General features: G+C 38.8%; 1 protein-coding gene across 1 annotated transcript in view; it reads left to right on the top strand.

Annotated features, from left to right (window-relative positions):
• The first annotated feature begins 5,980 nt into the window (after nt 1-5,980).
• The window catches only part of ELOVL4 (ELOVL fatty acid elongase 4), a 30,343-nt gene continuing 14,601 nt past the window's right edge, over nt 5,981-21,722 (top strand). The window contains exon 1 of the mRNA XM_063098453.1: nt 5,981-6,080. Coding sequence (XP_062954523.1) covers nt 5,981-6,080 — 100 coding nt within the window. The remainder of the gene's footprint in view (nt 6,081-21,722) is intronic.

The following is a 21,722-nucleotide window of genomic DNA, read 5'->3' as shown; positions in this document are numbered from 1 at the left end:
CACCATGAAGGTGTATATAATAGGGATCTATTTATCAGAGTCAGGAAGAGTTTCCCCAAGAAAGTGATATATTTAAGGTAAGGTGAGTGTTAGCTCTAGTCAGAGATTGTAGAGGAGTATTCCAAGAAAAAGCCATGGGAAAAATTCCTGAGTCAAGGAGGAGCTTGGCTCTTTGTAGAAATAGAAAGAAGTTCAGAACAGCTTCACTGTAGAGCAAAAGAAGAAGTAGCAAAAGAATAATGGGATTTCTAGATCAAACTTTTATTCCAACCTTTACAATCAATGTTCTAAGCTACTAGATGTGAAGGCTTTGGAGCTTCCAGAAAGCAGTAGAAACATTAATAGGTTTTAAGGCAAAAAAATGTCATGATCTGATGTGTGATTTTAAAAGATGTGCAAACTGCTGTGTAAGGATAAATTGTAGGAGGCAAGAAATGGATGCAGGGAGATCAGTTAAGAGATGATTGAGGTAATTAAGATGAAAAGGAAATGATGGAGGCTTAAGTTAGAGTGTACAAGGTAGAGCTGAAGGAAGTAGAAGGAGTCAAGATATATTTTGCATGTAGAATTGATAGGAGTTGGTTATGGATTGGATGTGGGTTGTAAGGGAGAATAAAATGTCACTGATGGCTTTTGGCATGTGCAGAAATAAAGAAATATGAAAGAACAGAATGGGGGAGAGGAGATAAGTGTTAACATTCTGAGGTTCAAGATGCCTGAGTTACATTAAAAAGTAAGTATCACACAAGCTATGAGACATTACCTTCAAAGAGGATGTGTGATAGAGATATACATTTGGGAATCATAAACACAGATGGCAACCAATGCTATGAGGGTTCATGAAATAATTTTGGCAGGAAGGATAATATAAAATAAATAAGACTACAAAGCAGCCAGAAAAACCTCTAAAATTCACAGCTCAGAATGAAGAGGAGGAGCTGGCAAAAAAGGATGAGAAAGAGGGACCAGATATATGTGATGCTACAGAAGCCAATGTTTTTCCTCAGTTTTTATTTACATTTTAGTTTTGTGTATACATCCTTCAGGATCAAGACAGTTTCTCCAAGGTGTGAAGGAGGTTATTCATTTTTGTATGGTGCTCAGTCAGGTCAGTCCCACTGTAAAGCTGGTGAGCACAAAACACTACAATTCATTTACTGGCAAATTTCTCTAAACTTATTTACATACAGCCATTTTCCTTAAAAGGCATTCCCAGATCATCAGGATGGCTGGTGAAGGATTGCTTCTGGAATCAGCTAAATGCTGGCCTGGAATCAACAGTCTTTTCTATCTTGGGTTTTTATACTAAGTCCTTGAAATGCAGCCAGTTTCTTTCCTTCATCATGGTGAATTAATTTCCTCAGAGGCCCCTTTTGTCTTCTCTTACAATGAAACCAGACTGCTTTTTAGGAATGGGAAGATAAGAGCAGGGTGAAGAAGCATTCCCCTTAATACTTTCAATTTATTATCAGATTGCTTGGTCAAGGTTTGTATCACTGGTGATGATGGAGATGTTATAGGATATAATAAGTGAAGGGAATGGCAACCCAGACAATACTCAACTAAGAGTGACAAAACTTTTCTTGGTTGTCCTAACCAAGCCCAGAAGAACTGGCAGAGGCACCTTGATTTGGCACTCATCACTATGCCCTTGAATGCATAACTAGAAGTGTGGTAGATGGCCTTGAAATATGACTAGGTGAAGAGAGGTTGGTTCGATAGCTTTGAAAGAATATAGATGGATTGTACTTACTAGTTGACCCCCAAGTAATAAATACCCAATGAAAACTATTTGTAGTTGCAATTCTTAGGGAGTGGCATATGAACTTAGAAGTATGCATCAGAACTGCCAGGGGTTATACAGTTTGAAAAGGCATTTTGGTACATAATTCTGGTGGAGGTGGTGGTGGGTGAGTCTAACTTACTCCCAGCCTACATACAGTATTCCTAGTTGAAAATTATTATAATAAATCCAGTAAAAGACAAATAATAAACTGGGAAAATATATTTGCAACATAAACACATTGCAGACAAACTGTTAATAACTATTACATAAAGATTTCTTATAAATCAGTAAGAAAATAGACACAACTACTAAGAAATGTGCAAAGAATGCAAGTCAGCAATTCTGAGAAGAAAGCTAAAATTCCAATAAACATGATAAACTGTTAAGCAACAATGAAATACAGCATTATTTAACTATCAGATCAGTAATGATTACAAAGCATAATTAAATTCTGTAAGAAGAATGAAGTTTGGGGAAATGGGCACACTTACATAAATTTTGTGGGTATTATAAAATGGTACAACATTTCTGGAGGTTAAGTAGGCATAATGTGTCAAAATTTTTAAATTTAAAATTATTTGACCCAGAAATTTTCCTTGTAGATATTTATGCTAAGAATAATTAGACAAGTTCACAAAATTAGAAACAATCTAAATGTCCTTTTATATGGTAATGGTGAAATAAATTATGGTATGTCCGTATAATGAAATATTAAGTAGTTGATATTACACTGGAAAGTGTTCCTGATCTACTGTTAAGTTTTTAGAAAGCAGATTAGGGAATAGCATATAATAAATAACCATTTGTGTAAAGAAAAAGGGGCTTATATAAACATGTAAAAATTATTAAAATAGGAGATGAAATTATGGAGGGATTTTCACTTTGTTTTATTGTTTCTTCTTTTGTGATATACGCAGTTGTATCAGGAAAAGCTATATTTTAAAAAATAAAAATAGTTGCATACACGGTAGCAAAAAAGCATACATCTTAAAAAGTGTAGAATGATAGACATCTTAAGGAAAAGACTGTAATTCCAAATTAGTCAAGCTCCTGTATTCTATCATGGGTGCTACATTTTTTTTAATCTTTATGGAGTGGAGGAGGTAAGCTGAATAAAACAAAAGACTGGAAATAATAGACAGCAATTAGTGCTATCACCAATTTTCTACATTTTCTCTAAGTAGTATCCATTTAGCGAAATTTACTTCTAGAACGTTTAAGAGTCTTTCTACAAGCTTTTCTTTAATCAGATTATTTCTTTTTACTCCTGACTCAACAAGCTCCCAGGTTCACTTTTCTTTGAAAGCACAGGACACGGACAATATTGCCAACACTGAAAATTTGAAACTCTTTGGGTAAAAAAACAGTTTGGTTTTTGTTGCTAATTCTGTATGAGTTGTGAGACATTTAAAAATATTTCGCTATTTTATATAAAATTGTCTTTTATTATAATAATGTTCTCTCCCTTATTTTTTGTAGATAACTGTGAGTATTATGTTTGTATTCAATCTACACCAAAGAACTCTGTTCTCAAAATTTTGCAAATACTATGGATGCTTATATTTGCTTTCATTGTGTTATGGTGCCACCAGGATCTTGGTTAGATGGCTATCATTCTAGGTGAGTGAACACACAGGTCTCTTTCTCTTTGCACAACTAGGACAGGCAGGCTTTGACTCTGGGCAATCATTGGTATCTGTTAACCACTTGTGAATTGAGTGTTGGACTGTGGTATTCACGCCAAATAATAAGGTTTCAGAGTGGGTAAGTTATACAGCTCTAGTTCTTGGTGTATGTTTGGACAGCTCATAAATGTAAAGAAATACATTACTGTTTCAGGTGGTGTGCGGATGAGGTGATACAAGCACAACTGCCACTCCCAATTTATATTTACCATCTCTTGAGATGTCTGTGATGTTCTTATATGTGACTGGTGCCCCCTAGTGAATAAATGAATAAAGGACTTACATTGGTCTCCATTGAAGAAGAGAGGCCAGGAAAATATCTGAAGCTGCTTTAACAATTTTACATTGTATTAAATAAGTAAGATGGTAAGGTTTCTGTGTGTGAATGGAGGAGAGGGGAGGAATCTGTTCTCCCTAAAAAAAAAAATCCCGGATTTCTCAATATAGAAGTAATAATTTAATTAATTTTGTAGGTGAAGTTCAAACTAATCTGAACTTTGCTAGATCATCAAGGTAAGTTGATCTTTATCCACTCCCCAAATGGAAAGACATGAGTGAACTTTTTTTTATAGCTATTAGAGTCTATCTGATGAACATAACTTGGGGTTTAGACTTAAGAAATTATTATTTCAATATAGCAAACTTGAATTTGGCAAACATATTTGACAAATTAATAAGTTACATTTTACTTGGTTAATTTCCAGAACACAGTATTTATTTATTTATTTGTCTATTTTGGCGGCTGGCTGGTAGGAGCATCCGAACCCGTGACCTTAGTGTCACAGGACTACACTCTAACCAACTGAGTAACTGCCCAGCCCCAAGAACAGAGCACTTAATGAAGACTGTGTTTGCTTGAGTTATACAATAAGTCAGTTATTTTTAATTACCATCTTCTCTCCCTAAAACTCATTATGCAATAATCATTATACGTCCAAAGAAATACGTTATAATTTTGTCATCATAAATATTTATTAATTACTATTTACAGCACTGGGTTAGGTCCTCATCAAGCAATTCAAAATAATTCTTATCCTCTAGGATACTTCCAAAATAAAATATAGACAAAGAATATATAACTGGATAAATTGGAAAATAAAGAAATAAATATGATAAGATAGTACTCACATTTTTTAAACGGTATCAAAGGGCAGAGGCAATCACACATTTGACTCAGTGGCTTTTAAAATGCAGCATACTTAATCAACAGGTGGAGAAAAGGTTAAAGAAGAAGATGACACATTTAAATAACAAGTAGATGAAAAGGTTACTGGACTGTTCTCAAAGATCTTGTTTTATGTCAGAAACTATCAAACAATGAATTCCATGTGACGTATTTCTGCTGCTTTTCAGGGCTAGGCTCTCCTATTGCCTCTCGCTTTCTTATCTAAACAATTATTTAATATGATTAAAAAAATACTTTGTTTTCTTCTCTTGACTAAATTGCCCTTTGTCTCTTGAGCGATTATCCTTTTAGATTCACCTCAATTCCTTCAGGTCCAAGCGGACTTCTCTAACGGTAAGGCCCCTATCGGTTCTCCCTCTTTGAACTACTAATTTGGCGCAATTATATGGCTTTGATCATTCCATGTATATTAAAAATCTACAGAACACATGCAAAAATTGCTTCAATTATGTGTTAATTTGTTAAGGGACAGAACCCCAAAGTCTGTTTTCCATCGATGTAGTATAGAAGACAAATATCCCGTCCCTTATTTAGAGGGAAGACTCTATTTCTCTTGTCATGGTGACAAGCACGTGCTGGTGGAGGTAAAAGAAACAGGAACATTCGTGAAATCGAGGTGAGTGACAGGTAAGGACCAAAGCATGTCGCCTACCTCATCTTCGCCCACAAAACATCCATTCTTCCCGGTCCTGTTTCCCGGGATGTGTCCGTGGCGGATGCGAGGTCACCTGTGGGAAGGCCGCACACGCCTCCGCAGGGCCCTGACGCCGGGGAGGGAGGCAGGGAAGGAGGATGGGGCGACTCGCGGGAGTAGGAGGCAAGGAAGGGCCCAGGCGTCTCGCTTCGGCGCCACCAGGTGAGGCAGTAGGGCCAAGGACACCGGAAGGCGCGTGCCGGATCTTGCCGCCCCCCCACTCCCCCCGGCCGCCGCATCCCTGCGCAAGACTCCCGCGCGCGGGCGGGAGGAGGGGCGCGCCGGCCCCCCGCCCCCGTGCGCGGCCACGTGACGCCGGCTGAGGAGATTGGAGCGGCGGCGGCGCGAGGCGGCAGACTGGTGCAGCGCTCTGCGCTCGAGGCGGGACCGTCTTCTCGTCTGCCTCCTCCTGGGAGCCTTGACGACACCTGCTCTGCCCGGCTCGTCGACGCCGCAGCCGTCACATCTCCGCCGCCGGGGTGCCCCAAGGAGGAGACGACGCAGCTGGGCCTCTCTGTTAAAGGGGTCCCCGGCTGCCGCTTGCCCCCTCGGCCGTCTCCTGTGGGGTCAGCCCTGCCGCGGGGGTCCCCGCATTCTCCTCCCACCGCCAGCCTCCGCTTGTCGCCGCGATGGGACTCCTGGACTCGGAGCCGGGCAGTGTCCTGAACGTGGTGTCCACGGCTCTCAATGACACCGTGGAGTTCTACCGCTGGACCTGGTCCATCGCAGGTAAAGGTGCTGGCTTCCCCATCCTCGCACGGTGGTGCGGGCCGCTGCCTCGCTCGGCTCCCTCCACCCGGAGACACCAGCCCCCGATCTCAGAGCGCCCAGGCCCCGGCCCTGCGGTCCCTGCGCCCTGCGGGTGTCAGGATGCTACGGATCGGCCGAGTTGCCAGGGCGCGGGCACCTTGGTCGTTCACTGGTTAATCTGATCCGAACGTTGAGGCCTCCTCCTCCCCCCCGACACTCGCACGGTTTTCCGCTGAGCTTCCACCATGTCTCATCAGCTCCTCGGATGCAGGAGCTGACGTATCAGATGGAGCCTGTACAGCAAGAGCTCATCTCAGGATCCGCCCCACCCCACACTCTCACATCTCCCGACCTCATCTCACGTTCTTCTACCTGTGTTCAGGACTGGTTTTAACATTTAGTAAAATTATGTATGGAAAGAGGGCTGGGGAGGAGGAAGGCTTCAATGGTAGCTGTCTTTTTGCTTTTTCACCCGCCTGGTTGCTTTGACACAACCCTGCTAATATTTTCTTCTGTCTAGCTCATCCATCTATAATATAATCTGAACTGAAAAGTAAAATAGCATTGCTTGGCTCCTTGAATCTTGAAGAATGTTAGTTTCTGAGGTTTTTTCTCCAGCAAATATGATCGAAGTGATTGTCTATAATGGCTTTGCGCACTGCAGTGTTGTCAGGGGGAGGGGGAGGCTATAACGCCGGGGAAGACAGAAGTCTTTAGGAACGGGGGTGGGGTGGGGGGGGGCCTCTACAGCAGCACCTAGAGGTTGTCCCAGAATCTTACGTATTACTACGTACAGTGTTCTTAAATCAGCAAACTTTTTTTTAGGTGTTGCAGTTTATTTGGCAGGGCTGCCAATTGGTTGATTTATAAATACAGCTTTCCTAACGGAAACAATTGGGATATTATAATATTTTTACATTTTGCCACTTATTTTTTCATTTGCTTTATCACTTTTGGTTTTAAGGCATTTAAAAGTTTTTGAAATCTAAAATTAGGTTTAGGGCCGGCCCGTGGCTCACTCGGTAGAGTGCGGTGCTGATAAAATTAGGTTTAAAGGATTTTAGAAATGATCTTATGATTTAAGTTTTTCTAGTCTTTTGCTGTATCTTATTGCATCCCAGTTCCACGTTATGACTCTGCCTTCCCTCCCGAGAAAGGAAAATACATTCCTGCCGTTTTTGTGTTTGTTGTTAGGGTATAGGAGACAGTAGTTACAGCATGAATACAGTACAGGCATATGTTGTTGGGGTGGGGGGAAACGTTGCTGGAATTATTTTTATGAGACCAAATGATTCTTCGACACTGGTGCTGTGTTCACGTCTTCAGAAAAGTGTGTTCTTTTCCAGGAGATCTCAAATTTGATAGTGGGAAATAAGCTATTTAATAAGTCCTTGCAACTGAAAATGGTTAAAAGGCAGTTTTTAATAGAGTGTTTCTTCTTTAAGTCTTTCCTCTATGAATTGTTACACTGACATTATATTATACCTCCCCAAACTGGGAAAGATGTGCCCTTTTCTTCATCTCTGTGATGTTGACTCTTTAAACATTGCATCAGGGCTTCCCATTACACAATTGTACAGAGCTGAACATCAGACAAGCTCTTTGGCAGGTAATTGCATTTTGCATACTTTGGAGTTACGTATTGTCAAGGTCCTCCAAGCTCCATACAAGGAGAGTCACTCCCGGGAGCTCTCAGTCCTTTCATTTACTCTCTATTCCAGGGCTTTCCCATCTGAGTCTCAGAAAGAAAAATTGAGAGCAAAGATAGAAGACACCTTTCTATGATGGTTAATTCCTTCCTAATGATGTTTGTGTAAAAATACCATGAATGAGAAGAAATTTTGTGCAGTTGCCTCATGTGACAGCTTGCTACTGGGCTTTGAAGGGCATATAAAATAATGTAATATTGTGGGCCAGGCATGAGAAGTGAGAGTAGCCACTGGAACAGAAGTGACCTCTTACTAACAGGTTGGAGGGAAGGTATTTGCCCAGGCTCTGACTATCCACTTACGAAACCTGAGACTGCTTCCTTGCTTTCTGTAATGGGCTACCTTACGTAGGCAGATGGTATTTCTTAACCAATAGAGAGGCTTAGTGGATCAGCGAGTGTTCTGCCTTGCTGCTGTGTAAGGAGGAATATTTATCAGTTCACACAGAATAAACCTGAAGCCTGATCTATGCTGGAAATGGGTGTCCCATCTGCCTTTCCTCCTTTCTATGTTTTACCATGTTCCTTTTTTTTTTTTTTTTTTTGACTCATTCACACTGTTCCGACTCCAAACAGATCCCAATTTGGCATAATTTCATGACAATCTGGATGAGGGAGTTTCAAAGTAGAAAAGTAGCTTATTAGATGAGGTTGAAGAAAAGTTGGTGAGACAGATGTTTAGAGACAGGGGGAAATAAAAATAGGCAGGAGAGATAGATGGTCTTGAGAAATAGTGGTGAGTGTGGTGAAAGGATGCAAATTATTCAGGAGAGCAAGAAATGCTCTTGAGTGCTTTCATTCCCAGGACTGTAGTTATGTACTTCTTTCTTTCTTTTATTAGTTCATTAAATATTTTTCTCCATTGAGGTTTCTACCTAAGTGCAAATAAACTATATCTACTTGGCACTGTCATAATAGGAATAGTTACAGAATTGTAGAGTATTTTTGATGGTACAAGAGATTTTTGCCCTAGGGAGAACAGTTTCTGGCAAAATGTCATTTTGTGCTCTTTTATCAAATAGTGCTATTTAATAAAACATATCCAAAGCAAAGTATAAAAACCGGGCTTTTCAAAGGCACATATCTAGCAAATACAGAATATGGTTTATAGTGTGTTAACATTGAAAATGTTACTTTTACTATATCATTAACACCATATACATTGGAATTGAAACTTTGGAAAAACTGTACTTTTAGAAAAATAACAAAAATAACTTTCCATTTTCCTACATTATATTTTTGATATTTTGAACAAGAAAGTTAATATTGGTTTATAATAGAGGAAAATATAGACTGATGTGGGACTTTATACGAGTTGATGGTATTAGAGTAGATATCCTGATGTCATTGTGTTTGTTTTTTCTTCTATTCTTTCACTTTATGAGTACACTAAAGTTATTAGGACTGGGATCCTAGGCTTAAAGTGTTTATCTAAAAAAAAAAAAAAAAAAAAAAAAGTGTTTATCTAATTAATAAAAGTTATATTTACATTTTTAAAGCTGATGAATCTAAATATTCTCCAATCTATAAATACCCAAATTATCTACATTATCCATTGCATTCATTTATTATTCTTTTAATAAATGTTTGTTAATAGCTTTTTGTGTCCCTGACATTTAGCATAGAAACATCCTAGAAAGTTAGTATGATATCCACAGTAAAGCCAGGTGTCTCCTGAGCCACCATATTTCTTTTTGATCATATGTTTTTAAACAACCATTGTTCGTGGGGTTTGGGTACATATATATGTCTTTTGGTTGGGGAGGTGGTTGGCAATGCCCCTCTGTTCACAGATACAGTACCCCACATTGTGCAAAAATTGTGTCTACTTACTTGATAGTCTAAGTTAGAGGGTAAAAGGCCAGCCTATTTGGATCCTTGAATTCACTTTGGAGGGGGCAAAAGAGAGAAGGAGTGAGTGGTACAGGAGGAGGGAGGACTCCTGTAGGGTGATGGTGAAATCTGGTGATGATGAAGGCAGGCTCCTGTTATCATTTGTTCCTTCCACATTCTCTTGCCATGTGCAGGCACAGTTCTTGGTCACTGCCTCCATGCAGCTTACAAAGTCTAGGGGGTCACTGCCATTCCCCTTTCCTTGATACCATGGTCTGAAGATAGTGTGATCGGCTAGAGTCAGGCCTAGCTGGGGCCTAAGGAAGGTCAGAAAATTCCTCCTCTACTCGTCTCACCTTTACTTCTTACACTTGTATCTCAGTCTTGATTTGTGAAAGGAATATACAAGCACAGTTTTTAGAATATTTTAACTGTTTCACCACAGGTTCCTAATCCCTACCCTTGAATGAGAAGTTGATATGGGTACTGTCAAAGAGTATTTGGATAGGTAAACTAGGGCATAGGGCGTAAAAGGGACAGTGAGTCATCCACGTTTGATGAAACTGGAGGCCAGTGGGAGGGGACATTTAATTCGGCTCAAATAAGCTGCAGTAAAAGCAGGTTTGGCCTAGGAATTGCTAGGCCCCAGAGGAGCGTGTGTTTTAAGCACCGTACAATATATTTACACTACTTGTATTATTTATCACAGTTAATGTATAGTTTTCCATCTGTGTTATTGTCTGAAATAGGTTTTGTTTGTTCAGCTTAGACTGAGAATGCAGTTGCCATTTTTAATGTTTCTTTAAGAAGAGACATTCTAAGTTCTAGGCAACTAATTAAAAACTAATTTGTGAAACATTACTGGCTCCTAACCTGGGATCTCCCTTGGTCAGTGTCTTCAGGGAGATCCTAATTATCCTTTTCTCATAACGTCCCTGAAGCCTCTGGGAGGTCCACACCATTTTAGGGCTTTTTTTGGTTTGTTTGGTTTTTACTGTTTTTTCCTTCACCACAGTCTGATTTCTGGAAGCAGGCTCATAGACTTCAATGGCTGATGCCTTGTTCATTCTCTAACAACAGCATATAGCAAAACATCATATTGCAGATGGAATTCTTGGAGAGTAAACAATGCAGATTCTAAAACTGGTGTCAGGACATGGTTTTATACAGTTAGATTCTTTGGTTTGGAGAGACAAAGTTTTAAGAATTATACATCTAATTATATCAGACAGTGCTTTTGTGTTCTTTAGAGCCACAAAACACTTGGTCATCCTTCTAAATTTCTATTAGTTTTCTTAATTTTTCCTCAAGTCATATTATAATCTCATATGTATGACTTAACATTGTTGTTATTTTTTACTTATTGAGTCACTTATTATTATTTTGAATTAGTCATATGTTAACATACAGAAAAGAGTTGTGTGACAGAATCTGTCTTTTCTCCATTTATTTATTTATTTTGAGGGGAAATGTCCAGTAAGGGGAACTGAACTCTTGACATTGGTGTTACAAAGTCACTCTGTAACCAACTGAGCTAACCAGCCAGCCTTGTTGTTTCTCACTTTAGATGGCTCTTTTTTCCTCCTCATTGTTAGGACATTTTTGCTTGTTAAATTAAGGCGCTATTGTTTTATTTTTTTATTAGAATGAGAATGTATTAGAATATTAGTATTAGTAAGGGGAAAACAAAAGATACTAAATGGTTTTGGTGTATGTTTCTTTAGTAATCAACATATTAACTTTTAAAATCTTACTTTTGTCATATATTTTTCTTCATAGAATACTGTCATTCTTAAACAAATACCATAGTATTATATTTCATTTATCATTACATTTTGATGAGAATATGTCTTAGGATTTGAAAGACAAATGCATTAATCCACTGAAGGAATCAGTTACTCACTGTCACGTGTAATCACATAAAAGCATTTGTGGTTTGAACAGGAGCATTCAAAGGAGTAAACTTTTCTGTTTTCATTTTTATTTATCAAATGAAAACCTAGGCACAGATATGTGTTGTTACAGAATTTCATATATGTTTGCACATTTCTGTTCACAACAGCATTATTCACAATGGCCAAGAGGTGTAAGCAACTCAAATGTCCATTGACAGATGAATGGAAAAACAAAATGTGGTATATACAAGGGTACTTCAAAAAGATTATAGCAAAATCGAATTAAAAGATAATATAAATCTTTCCATAAGCTTTTTGAAGACCATTTGTACATATGATGGAATATTATTCAGCCTTAAAAAGGAAGGAAATTCTGGCGTATGCTGCAGCATAGATCAATCTTGAGGACATTGTGCTAGGTGAGATGAGACCATCACAAAAAGATAAAAAACATGTGATTCTACTTATAATGGAATCAAATTCATAGAAACAAAAGTAGAACAGTGGTTGCTGGGGACTGGGGGAGGAAGAACTGGGGAGTTGTTTAATGGGTATTAAGTGTCAGTTTTGTAAGATAAAGTTCTGGAGATTGGTTGTGTAACAGTGTGAATATACTTAATACTACTGGACTGAACACTTAAAAATGATTAAGAACAAATTTTACGTTATGTGTTTTTTAACCACAATTTTAAAAAGAATTTTATATATTGTAAAATTAACATAATAATTAATGTTATATCTTTCTCCAATGTCCAGTACTAAACAGTTGATTCTTTTATTTTTTCACCTAGAAGTAAAATGGCTTCATAAAGAGAATACATAATTGTGGAAATGGCTGTAAACGGATTCTTTTGGCTCTAGCCCAATGCTCTTGTCTTCTCATCACACTAGCCAAGTAGGAAAGAAATAATCAGGCCTCTAATCTATGTATCTCTCTTATTTTACCTTTTCTTATACTGCTGTTCTATGTACATAATATTGTTATTTAGAATACTAAATCTGAACTAAGTCATAATACCACCAGATGATATAAGGAAAGACATATGAAATGCTCCAGAATACCACTGGATAATATGAGGAAAGACATATGAAATGCTCAAAGGTTCTGTAAAGGCAGGTGTGTATTAGATTAAACTAAAAAGTGATATTTATTTATATAAATTTATGTATTTATAAACTTACACTAACAATATGAATATGTATATATGAGGGTATTTCAAAAAGTTTGTGGAAAAATGGAATTAAAAGATAATATGAATCTTTCCACAAACTTTTTGAAGTACCCTTGTGTGTGTGTGTGTGTGTGTGTGTGTGTAAAATATAAAAAGTGATATTTAGCTTGAGAAGATGAAGTTGACTTCCATATGATAGAGTAGTAGATCCATAAAAAAAGTGTATTGAAAGTGAATTACAAAAATGTTTCCCAAATTGCATAATATAAGAACTAGAAAATATTGCTGATTGATGAAAGTATAATAAATTCAGGACTAGCAGTATTTACCCAATGGATAGTCAGCTTATATAACTGTTAAAGCCAAGAGAAGATTTTGGCTAGAGTTTCCACTCACTCATTCTCTCTCTCTCTCTCTCTCTCTCTCTCTCTCACACACACATATCATATCTTAAGTCTTTTTTCTAGAGGGAAACACCATTTCAGTTTTCTTAAAGCTTTGCTATCATTGGCAGCACCGAGTGGATGTTTGACCTTGGAACTCCCATATTAATACAGGGAGAAAGTTTTATGACTAATTTTTCTAAGAAGCACCGCACAATGTGGAGACAGGTAGAGAAGGAAACTTCTTACCTGCATTCTGATGTTGGCTTCCAAGATAAGAGGCATTATTCTTCTTCAAATATCTCTCTTGATATATATTTTCCCCCTTTGCATGGTCTCTTTCCCCTATGAACCAATTTTTATAAACGTGTCATTTTTTTTTATCATTTGCATATGGTGAAACTCACCACCATTTATTGAGCTTCTAGTACAGGACCATTATGGACTATAAGATACCATAGTAATGAGTTTTATACACCTTATATTTAATCTTCATAGCATTCCTATGAGTTAGGTATTATTTAATCATATATATGTGAAGAAATAGACTTAAAACTATACAGCTAGAAAGTAACAGAGCTAGGATAGTATCAAGATCTTTCTCCTTCCCAAGACGGTGACCTTTTTATAATGCAGTGTAGCCTACCTGTTCATTCAACAAATATCATTTTATTATCCAGTAATAATAGTAAGCATTTATTGGATGCCTACTAAGTGCCAGCACAGTTATCCAGGCTTTATATGTATCATCACATTTAATCCTCATATTCAACTGGGCTTAGGTACTGTTATTATCCCCATTTTCCAGGTGAGTAAACTGACTTTCCCTGGATCTTATTCATCTAAGATTAACCCTTCCAAATTCAAACTCAGAGAAACGAGCGTTGAGCTTGAATTACACGTTGATTCACTCTCCTCATCTATTTTTGTCTTTTCTCCATTACAGCTTATTTATTTATTTATTTATTTATTTATTTTATTTATTTTTTATCCGGTTGATTATTGTGGCCAATTACCGAAACCTCCCTCCCTTCTCCCTCTCCCCCCTCCCTCCCAACAATGTCCTTTCTGTTTGCTTGTCATATCAACTTCAAGGAATTGTAATTGTTATGTCTTCTCCCCCCCACCCCCCGGCTTTTTGTGTATTTATTTATTTATTTATTTTTAGCTCCCACAAATAAGTGAGAACATGTGGTATTTCTCTTTCTGTGCCTGACTCGTTTCGCTTCATATAATTCTCTCTAGGCCCATCCATGTTGTTGCAAATGGCAGTATTTCATTCTTTTTTATAGCTGAGAAGTATTCTATTGTGTAGATATACCACATTTTCCATATCCACTCATCTGGTGATGGACATTTGGGCTGGTTCCAACTCTTAGCTATTGTAAAGAGTGCTGCAATGAACATTGCAGATATACCTTCGACTTGGTGATTTCCATTCCTCTGGGTATATTCCCAGTAGTGGGATAAGCTGGGTCATATGATAGATCTATCTGCAATTAGTTGAGGAACCTCCATACCATTTTCCATAGAGGCTGCACCATTTTGCAGTCCCACCAACAATGTATGAGAGTTCCTTTTTCTCTGCAACCTCGCCAGCATTTATCATTCACAGTCTTTTGGATATTAGCCATCTTAACTGGGGAGAGATGGTATCTCAGTGTGGTTTTGATTTTCATTTCCCGAATGCTGAGTGATGTTGAGCATTTTTTTCATATGACTGTTGGCTATTCGTATATCTTCCTTTGAGAAATGCCTATTTAGCTCTTTTGCCCATTTTTTAATTGAGTTGCTTGTTTTTTTCTTGTAAAGTTGTTTCAGTTCCTTGTATATTCTGGATATTAATCCCTTGTCATTTGTATATTTTGCAAATATATTCTCCCACTCTGTTTGTTGTCTTTTAACTCTGTTAATTGTTTCTTTTGCTGTACACAGACTTCAGGAATATGACCCCAAAAGCACGGGCAACCAAAGGAAAAATAAACAAATGGGATTATATCCTTTACAGCTTTTAAATCTGTCCTTATTTATCTGCTTTCTATGGGAAATTTTGTAATTTCTCTCACTTTCTAACTTCAGGCAAACTTGCACCCAAAATTCTTTTTTCCTCTGCGTTTAAACTTCCCCCTGCATTCTTTCAGGCTCTTGGGTGACTGTTACACTACTGAGTTTGATAAAAACATCTTTAACCTTTTGTTCTAACCCTGTGCTGAACTACTCTTGGGCCATCTGCTCCCTCATATTCAGTTTACTCCTCCCTTGCTGGTGGAGGTCTCCATCCCCTCCAGTCTGCCCCTTGTACTCTGACCTGTTTTCGGTATTGTAGCCCAGCCTCTGCCTTGTCTCCCTCTACATTCTGCAAAAGCTGCCTGTTCCTTATGTTCATCCAAGTGTTCTTCCAAACTCAAATCTTCTATCCTCTTTCCTGCGTATATAGGGTGTTAAAACAAAAATGTCTGCAGTTAATCATCCTGACTAAATAGGAAACTGATCAGACTGTCCTTCACCCACCACCTTTAGAATTTGTGTTTTATTTCAAGAGTACAGTCACACAGTGCTTAACAACGGGGATACATTCTAAGAAATGTGTCAGGCGATTCCATCATTTTGGCAACATCTTAGAGTTTACCTGCACAGTCCTACATAGTATAGCCCATTACACACCTAAACATATAGTATAGCCTTTATAAGCTCATGGGACCACTGTCATATATGTGGTCCCTTGCTGACAGAGAACTTGTTATGTGGCATGTGACTGTGTATCACATGACTGCCCCATTTTGTCCTGTTGTGTGAAGGTCCTGCAGTTAGGGGAATCTAGGAACAAATTAAACATTTATTTTATGACTTGGTTATATGTTATATAAAGTAGGCTCACATTTCTGAGTAGACTAGAGCAGTGTTTCTTAGACTTTAATGTGTAAATCACCTTGGAATCTTATTAAAATGCAGATTTTTGTCTTAGTAGTTCTGGGGTAAGGCCTGAGATTCTGCATTTTTTGTAAGCTTCCAGGTGAAACTTTCCTGCTGGTGCATGGACCACACTTTGAGTAGCATGGGCATGGAATATTACTCATTTTTTTTTTTTTGTAATCTACTACTATGTACTATTATGGAAAAAGAAGAATTTTTAAATGTGCTTAAGTTATTAAGTTAAAAGCAAAATGATGGCATGTATTTTCATTGAGCATTTCATTGTTTTTTACCCTAACAGGGACTTTATATATCTTCTAAGAACATTTTATATTGATCAGTAAAGATTGTTCATTTTACCTAAATCAAAGGGCAGTGATTTGGATAATCTTATTATCACCTCCATTTTACATACAAGGAAATGATGGCTCAGAGAATTTCAGGTTCACAGTCATAGGGCTAGAAAACAGTAGCCAGAACTAGAATCCAGTTCTTCTTAACTAGTCTTGTCCCTCATCCCTGTATCAAGCTGCCTCTGATCCTTGTGACTTCCCCAGCTGACTATTTCCTACTGTAATCTTGTGTTCTTTCTCTTTAATTCCTTTAGGAATTTAGATGTTTTACAATTTAAAAATTGTACCAATTTTTCTTTTGGGACATGGTAGTAAAACTTTACTAGCTTAGACTACATGGGGAAGATAGTTCATTTTGACTGGTAGAAATCCTGAGCTACAAACAGCCTTAAAAGAAATCAGCCTTTCAGAAAAAGTAGGACTGTTAGAGATTTGAACAGAAGTTGTTTTGATATACTTAGTTGTATTAGTCTGATTCTGTTGCTTATAACAAAATACATGGAACTTGGTACTTTGTAAGAAAACGAAATTTATTGCTTTCAGTTTCAGAGTCTGGGAAGTCCACAGTGGAGGGAACACATCTAGTGAGGGTCTTGGTGGTGGAAACAGTGACCCAGGTGTCTCACAGGGCAGAAATGGTGGAGCGGACAAAGACTCTTCATGGGCTCTCCTTTTAAAGCACTCTGAACCATGCCCCTAACCTCCATTACTAATCCATTCACTATGGTATGGTCCTACAATCTAATCATCTCTTCAAGGCACCACCTTTCAATTACCGTAATAGGATTTCCCACCCTCTTAACACTGTCACAATGGGGACCAAGCCTCCAATACATTAAACTTTTGGGGGGACACAGTTCAATCCATAATATTCTGCCCCTGGCCCTCCAAAACTCATGTCTTTTTCACATACAAATACATTCATTTCGTCCCTAAAGTCTTAATTCATTTCAATTCAGAAGTCCAAAGTTCACAGTCCCAAATGTGAAAACAAAACAAGTCATCTACGTCCAAGATACAATGGTGGGACAACATAGGGTACACATTTCCATTCAAAAAGGGAGAAATAGGCCAAGAGAAATGGGAAAACAGGTCCTTAGCAAGTCCAAAATCCAGCAGGGCAGGCATTAAATCTCAAAGCTGGCAAATGATGTATCTTGACTCCATGTTCCTTGTCCTCTACATGCTGGTGCAGGAATTGGATCTCCAGGTCGTCAGGCAGCTCCACTTCTATAGCTTTCCTAGTCTCAGGTGATGCTTTAGGTCCCACAGGCTGGTGTGCACGCTGGTAGCTCTGCAAGTCTGGGATCTCCATGGCAGTCCTGCTCTCACGGCTCCACTGGGCATGGCACTGATGGGGTTTCCCTGCTGCAGCTCCAACCCCACGTTTCTGCTTGCCATTGCTGTAGCAAAGGCTATCTGCGGTGACTCTGCCCCTGTGACAGATCTCCTTCTGGGTCTCTAGACTTTACCAGACATCCTTTGAAATTGGGGTGGAGGCTTCCAAGCCTTCACAGCTCTGGCATTCTACAAGCTTGCAGACCTAATGCCACATGAATGCTGCCAAGGCTTCCAGTTTGCATCTTCCAAAGCTACAGGTCCAGCCACACCTTGGGCCAATTTAGCCACAGCAGGAGCAGCCAAAACAGCTGGGGTACTGGGGAGCAAAACAGTGGGGAGCAGCATCCTGAGGTGTCCCTGGGCAGGGAGTCTGTGGAAGGTACCTCAGACCTGTTCCCCAAGACCATTCTGTCTCCCTAGGCCTTTGGGCCTGTAATGGAAGGGTTCACCCCAGAGGCAATGCCTTCAGGGCCTTTTCCCCTTCTCTTGATAATCTCTTTGTTTTGTACTAATCTTCTTAGCACCATTGCATTTTTCTCCTGAAAATGCTCTCTGCTTCTCTACCACATGGCCAGGCTGCAAATTTTCTAAATCTTTACAGTGTTTCCCTTTTAGTTATAAATTCTGGCGTTATGTCATGCCTTTACTGCCACAACTCAGTGTAGGCTGTTGAAAACAGCCATGCAGCTTCCTGAATGTTTTGCTGCTTAGAAATTTTTTCTGCCAAATACTCTGGTTCAACATCTCTAAGTTCCACATTCCATAAAACTTTTGGGCATGAGCAGAATGCAGCCAAGTTCCTTGCCAGTTCATAGCAAAGGCGATCTTTGCCCCAGTTTCCAATAAGCTCCTTCTCATTTCTATCTGAGACCTTCTTTGAATGGTCTTTATAGTCCATATTTCCATAAGCATTCTGGTCACCACCATTTAACCAGTCTCTACAACATTCCAAACTTTCCCTGGTTTTCTTGTTTTCTAAACTTTCACCAGCATCTAGGCTTTTTCTAGCCTGTTCCTTCACATTCTTCCAGCCTCTCCTCAACACCCAGTTCCAAAGCCACTTCCACATGTTCAAGTATTTGTTATAAGTAACACCTCACTTCTCTGGTATCAATTTTCTGTATTAGTATGTTTCTGTTGCTTATAACGGAATACATGGAACCAGATATTTTGTAAAAAGATGATGTTTATTGCTTACAATTTTGGAGGCTGAGAAGTCCACAGTTCAGGAAACATATCTGGTGAGGGTCTTGGTGGTGGCAACAGTGACCCAGGGGTCTCACATGGCAGAAATGGCAGAGCAGAGAGTCTTCATGTGCTCTCATTTTAAAGCTCTCTGAACCACGCCCCTAACCACCATTAGTAATACATTCCTCTATGGTGTAGTTCTACAATCTAATCACTTCTTTAAGGTACCACCTTTAAATTACCATAATAGGATTTCCCACCCTCTTAACACTGTCACTACAGGAACCAAGCCTCCAACACATTAAACTTTTGGGGGAACACATTTCAATCCATAATAATAGTGATAATTTGTTGTGTTAATTACAGCTGTTTGTATGTTAGTAGAGATTACTTGGGTTACTTGAAAACTACAAGTATTTTTTTCTTTATTAAAATATTGTTTATATTATCTTTAAGAAAAGGAGTTTTTAAAAAACAGCTTCTCTGCCTAACTTAGAAATTTAGTTAGTGAGAATTTTTATGTTATTTGATCTCCTGAATAAAGACAGTTGTAAAATATTCTGTCTTCCTAGTATGTGAGTTATAAAATGTCCTGTCTTCTCAGTATACACTCTTCTCCTAAGTTTAGTTATTGATGGTAGTTTTTCTTTAATTTGGTTTAACTCTTCTCTTGGAAGAGAGAGGAGGATTTGGTGGTTTGAGTGCTGTCAGTAACAGTGACAGTGCCAACGTTTATTGAGCTCTTACTCTATGTCAGACACTATACACATATTAGTCCTCACAACAACCCTATTATCATCCATAAGGCCAGAGAGAATAAGTAACTTCTTGAGTTTATTCAGCTGGTAAGTGAGGATTCTAATGCTGGTAATTTTATTTGAGAGTCCATATTCAGAACCCAGAGAACTCTTTGATCAGGAAGAAAAGGCCTAGAAGATATTGAAGGGCTTGAGTGGAAGGGCTTAGATTATTCCTGACATAGGTCCGCTTGTGTGAAGATTTGGAATGGGAAGAGAGTTGAGTGCAACAGAAGGGAATGACTTTGTGGCATCCATGTGTGCTAGCAACTGTCACATAATTTAGTTCATTTAATCGTCACATATCAACCCTATGAGGTAATTATTTCCTCATTTAAAAGACAAAAAGAATGAAAAGAATGCCCTGTCCTTTTGGAAACATCTTGCCCTCTTGGTCTCTATGATGTCATTTTCTCCTTTCCTGTTGTCTCTGGCTGATTTGCTGCCTTTTTACCCACTCTTCCCTCGTGTCCCCTGGTTCAATCCTTTTTCATTTTATTCTGTCATGCTATACACTCTTTTTCTTGTGATCTTAGACTCTGATGTGAGTTTCATTGTCAATGACTCCTCTGTGTGTCCACAAGCCCTGGCAGTTCCCCTGCAGCTCCAGGGCCTACTAGGCATCTCTACCTAGTGTTCCACATGTACCTCAAACATGTGATGTTGAACATTCATTTGATCATTTCCTCCCAGATCTGCTTCTCTTCCTGGATGCTCTGTCCTGGATAATGACTTCACCATCTATGTTGCCAGTGAGGCCAGAAATCTGGAAGGAATCCTGAACTTTTCTTTTACTCTCACCTTTCACATCCATACCTGTCACCGAGACTAGATTTTACACTTGTAACTTTCATATCTGCGTATCCCATCCATCACCAGTACAGCCCCTGAGTCCAGATTTCCATCAACTCTTGTGGTATACTGTTCTCCATGTCTGGCTTCCTATCACAATCACCCAGGAACCTTGACATCATAGTGCTGGGCCCTACCTGCAGACATTTTGATTCAGTAGGACTGGGGTAGGGCCTGGGAATCTATATTTTTAATAAGCACATGATTCTTATGTGGGCAGTGTAGCAACAGATGGGTGTTTAGGAACTGTCAATTCAGTTGGTTTCCTTGCCTCTTGACATATCTCTTTCCCTTTCAGTCCATTCCCCCACTGCCTCCACAGCATCATTTAAAAGCCAGAACTAATCAGATATCTCCCCATTATCTACATGATAAGTTCTGGCCTCCTCAGCATAGTTTGTAAGACCCTTTAAGGAATCTCCTGTCCTCTTCCCTTGTATATATTCTTTATTTCAGGCCTGCTTTGTTACCATGATAAGTGTTTTATTTCTTGCTTCTGGGCTGTTTATACATTCCATTCTCCCAGAGTATTCAGATATTCTCACTTGAGTATCTCTTGTCATTCTACTAAAGAACTTTAGTAGGTCTCTCTAATTCTGCCCTCTGAAAAAAGATCATTTTCCCTACCCGTCTGCTTGGCAAATTTTTCTTCCTTGAGAAAAACTTCAAGTGTCTGCTTTTGAAGCCTGCCTTTCTCCCTTTTCTGTCCTGCCACAGTACCTAAGGCATTCATCATGATACTGCATTCATCATGCTGCATAGCAATTGAGTTTTCGTGTCTGTCCTTTCCTCTAATAGATAATGAGCTTTGAGAGGTTAGGAACCAAGTAACCTGCCCCAAATCACTTAGCTCCAAAGAGGTAGAGAGTCTGACTTCAAAGTCTGTTCTGTCTATTCCACAATCCTAAGTGATCTTAAGATACAAATCAGATTAAGAATAAAATCCTATTGGTGGAGGGTGCTCAAGGGAACCCCATTTCAGATGGACTGTTCCACTTCCCACCCCATTTTTTATAATGGCATAATTTACACATAGTAAAATTGACTCTTTTTAGTGAATAGTTTATGAGTTTTGACAAACATAACTATTATGTGGCCTCTTAATATAGATAAAATTGTGTGATTGTTGACCACATTAATATTTGTAAACAAATCAATCCTATTTGGCATGAGCTTTATGAAACAG

Source organism: Cynocephalus volans, chromosome 5 (assembly GCF_027409185.1).
Source record: "Cynocephalus volans isolate mCynVol1 chromosome 5, mCynVol1.pri, whole genome shotgun sequence".
Lineage (NCBI taxonomy): Eukaryota > Metazoa > Chordata > Mammalia > Dermoptera > Cynocephalidae > Cynocephalus > Cynocephalus volans.
The sequence above is the reverse complement of the archived record's forward strand: the minus strand, read 5'-3'. Positions and strand labels throughout refer to the sequence as shown.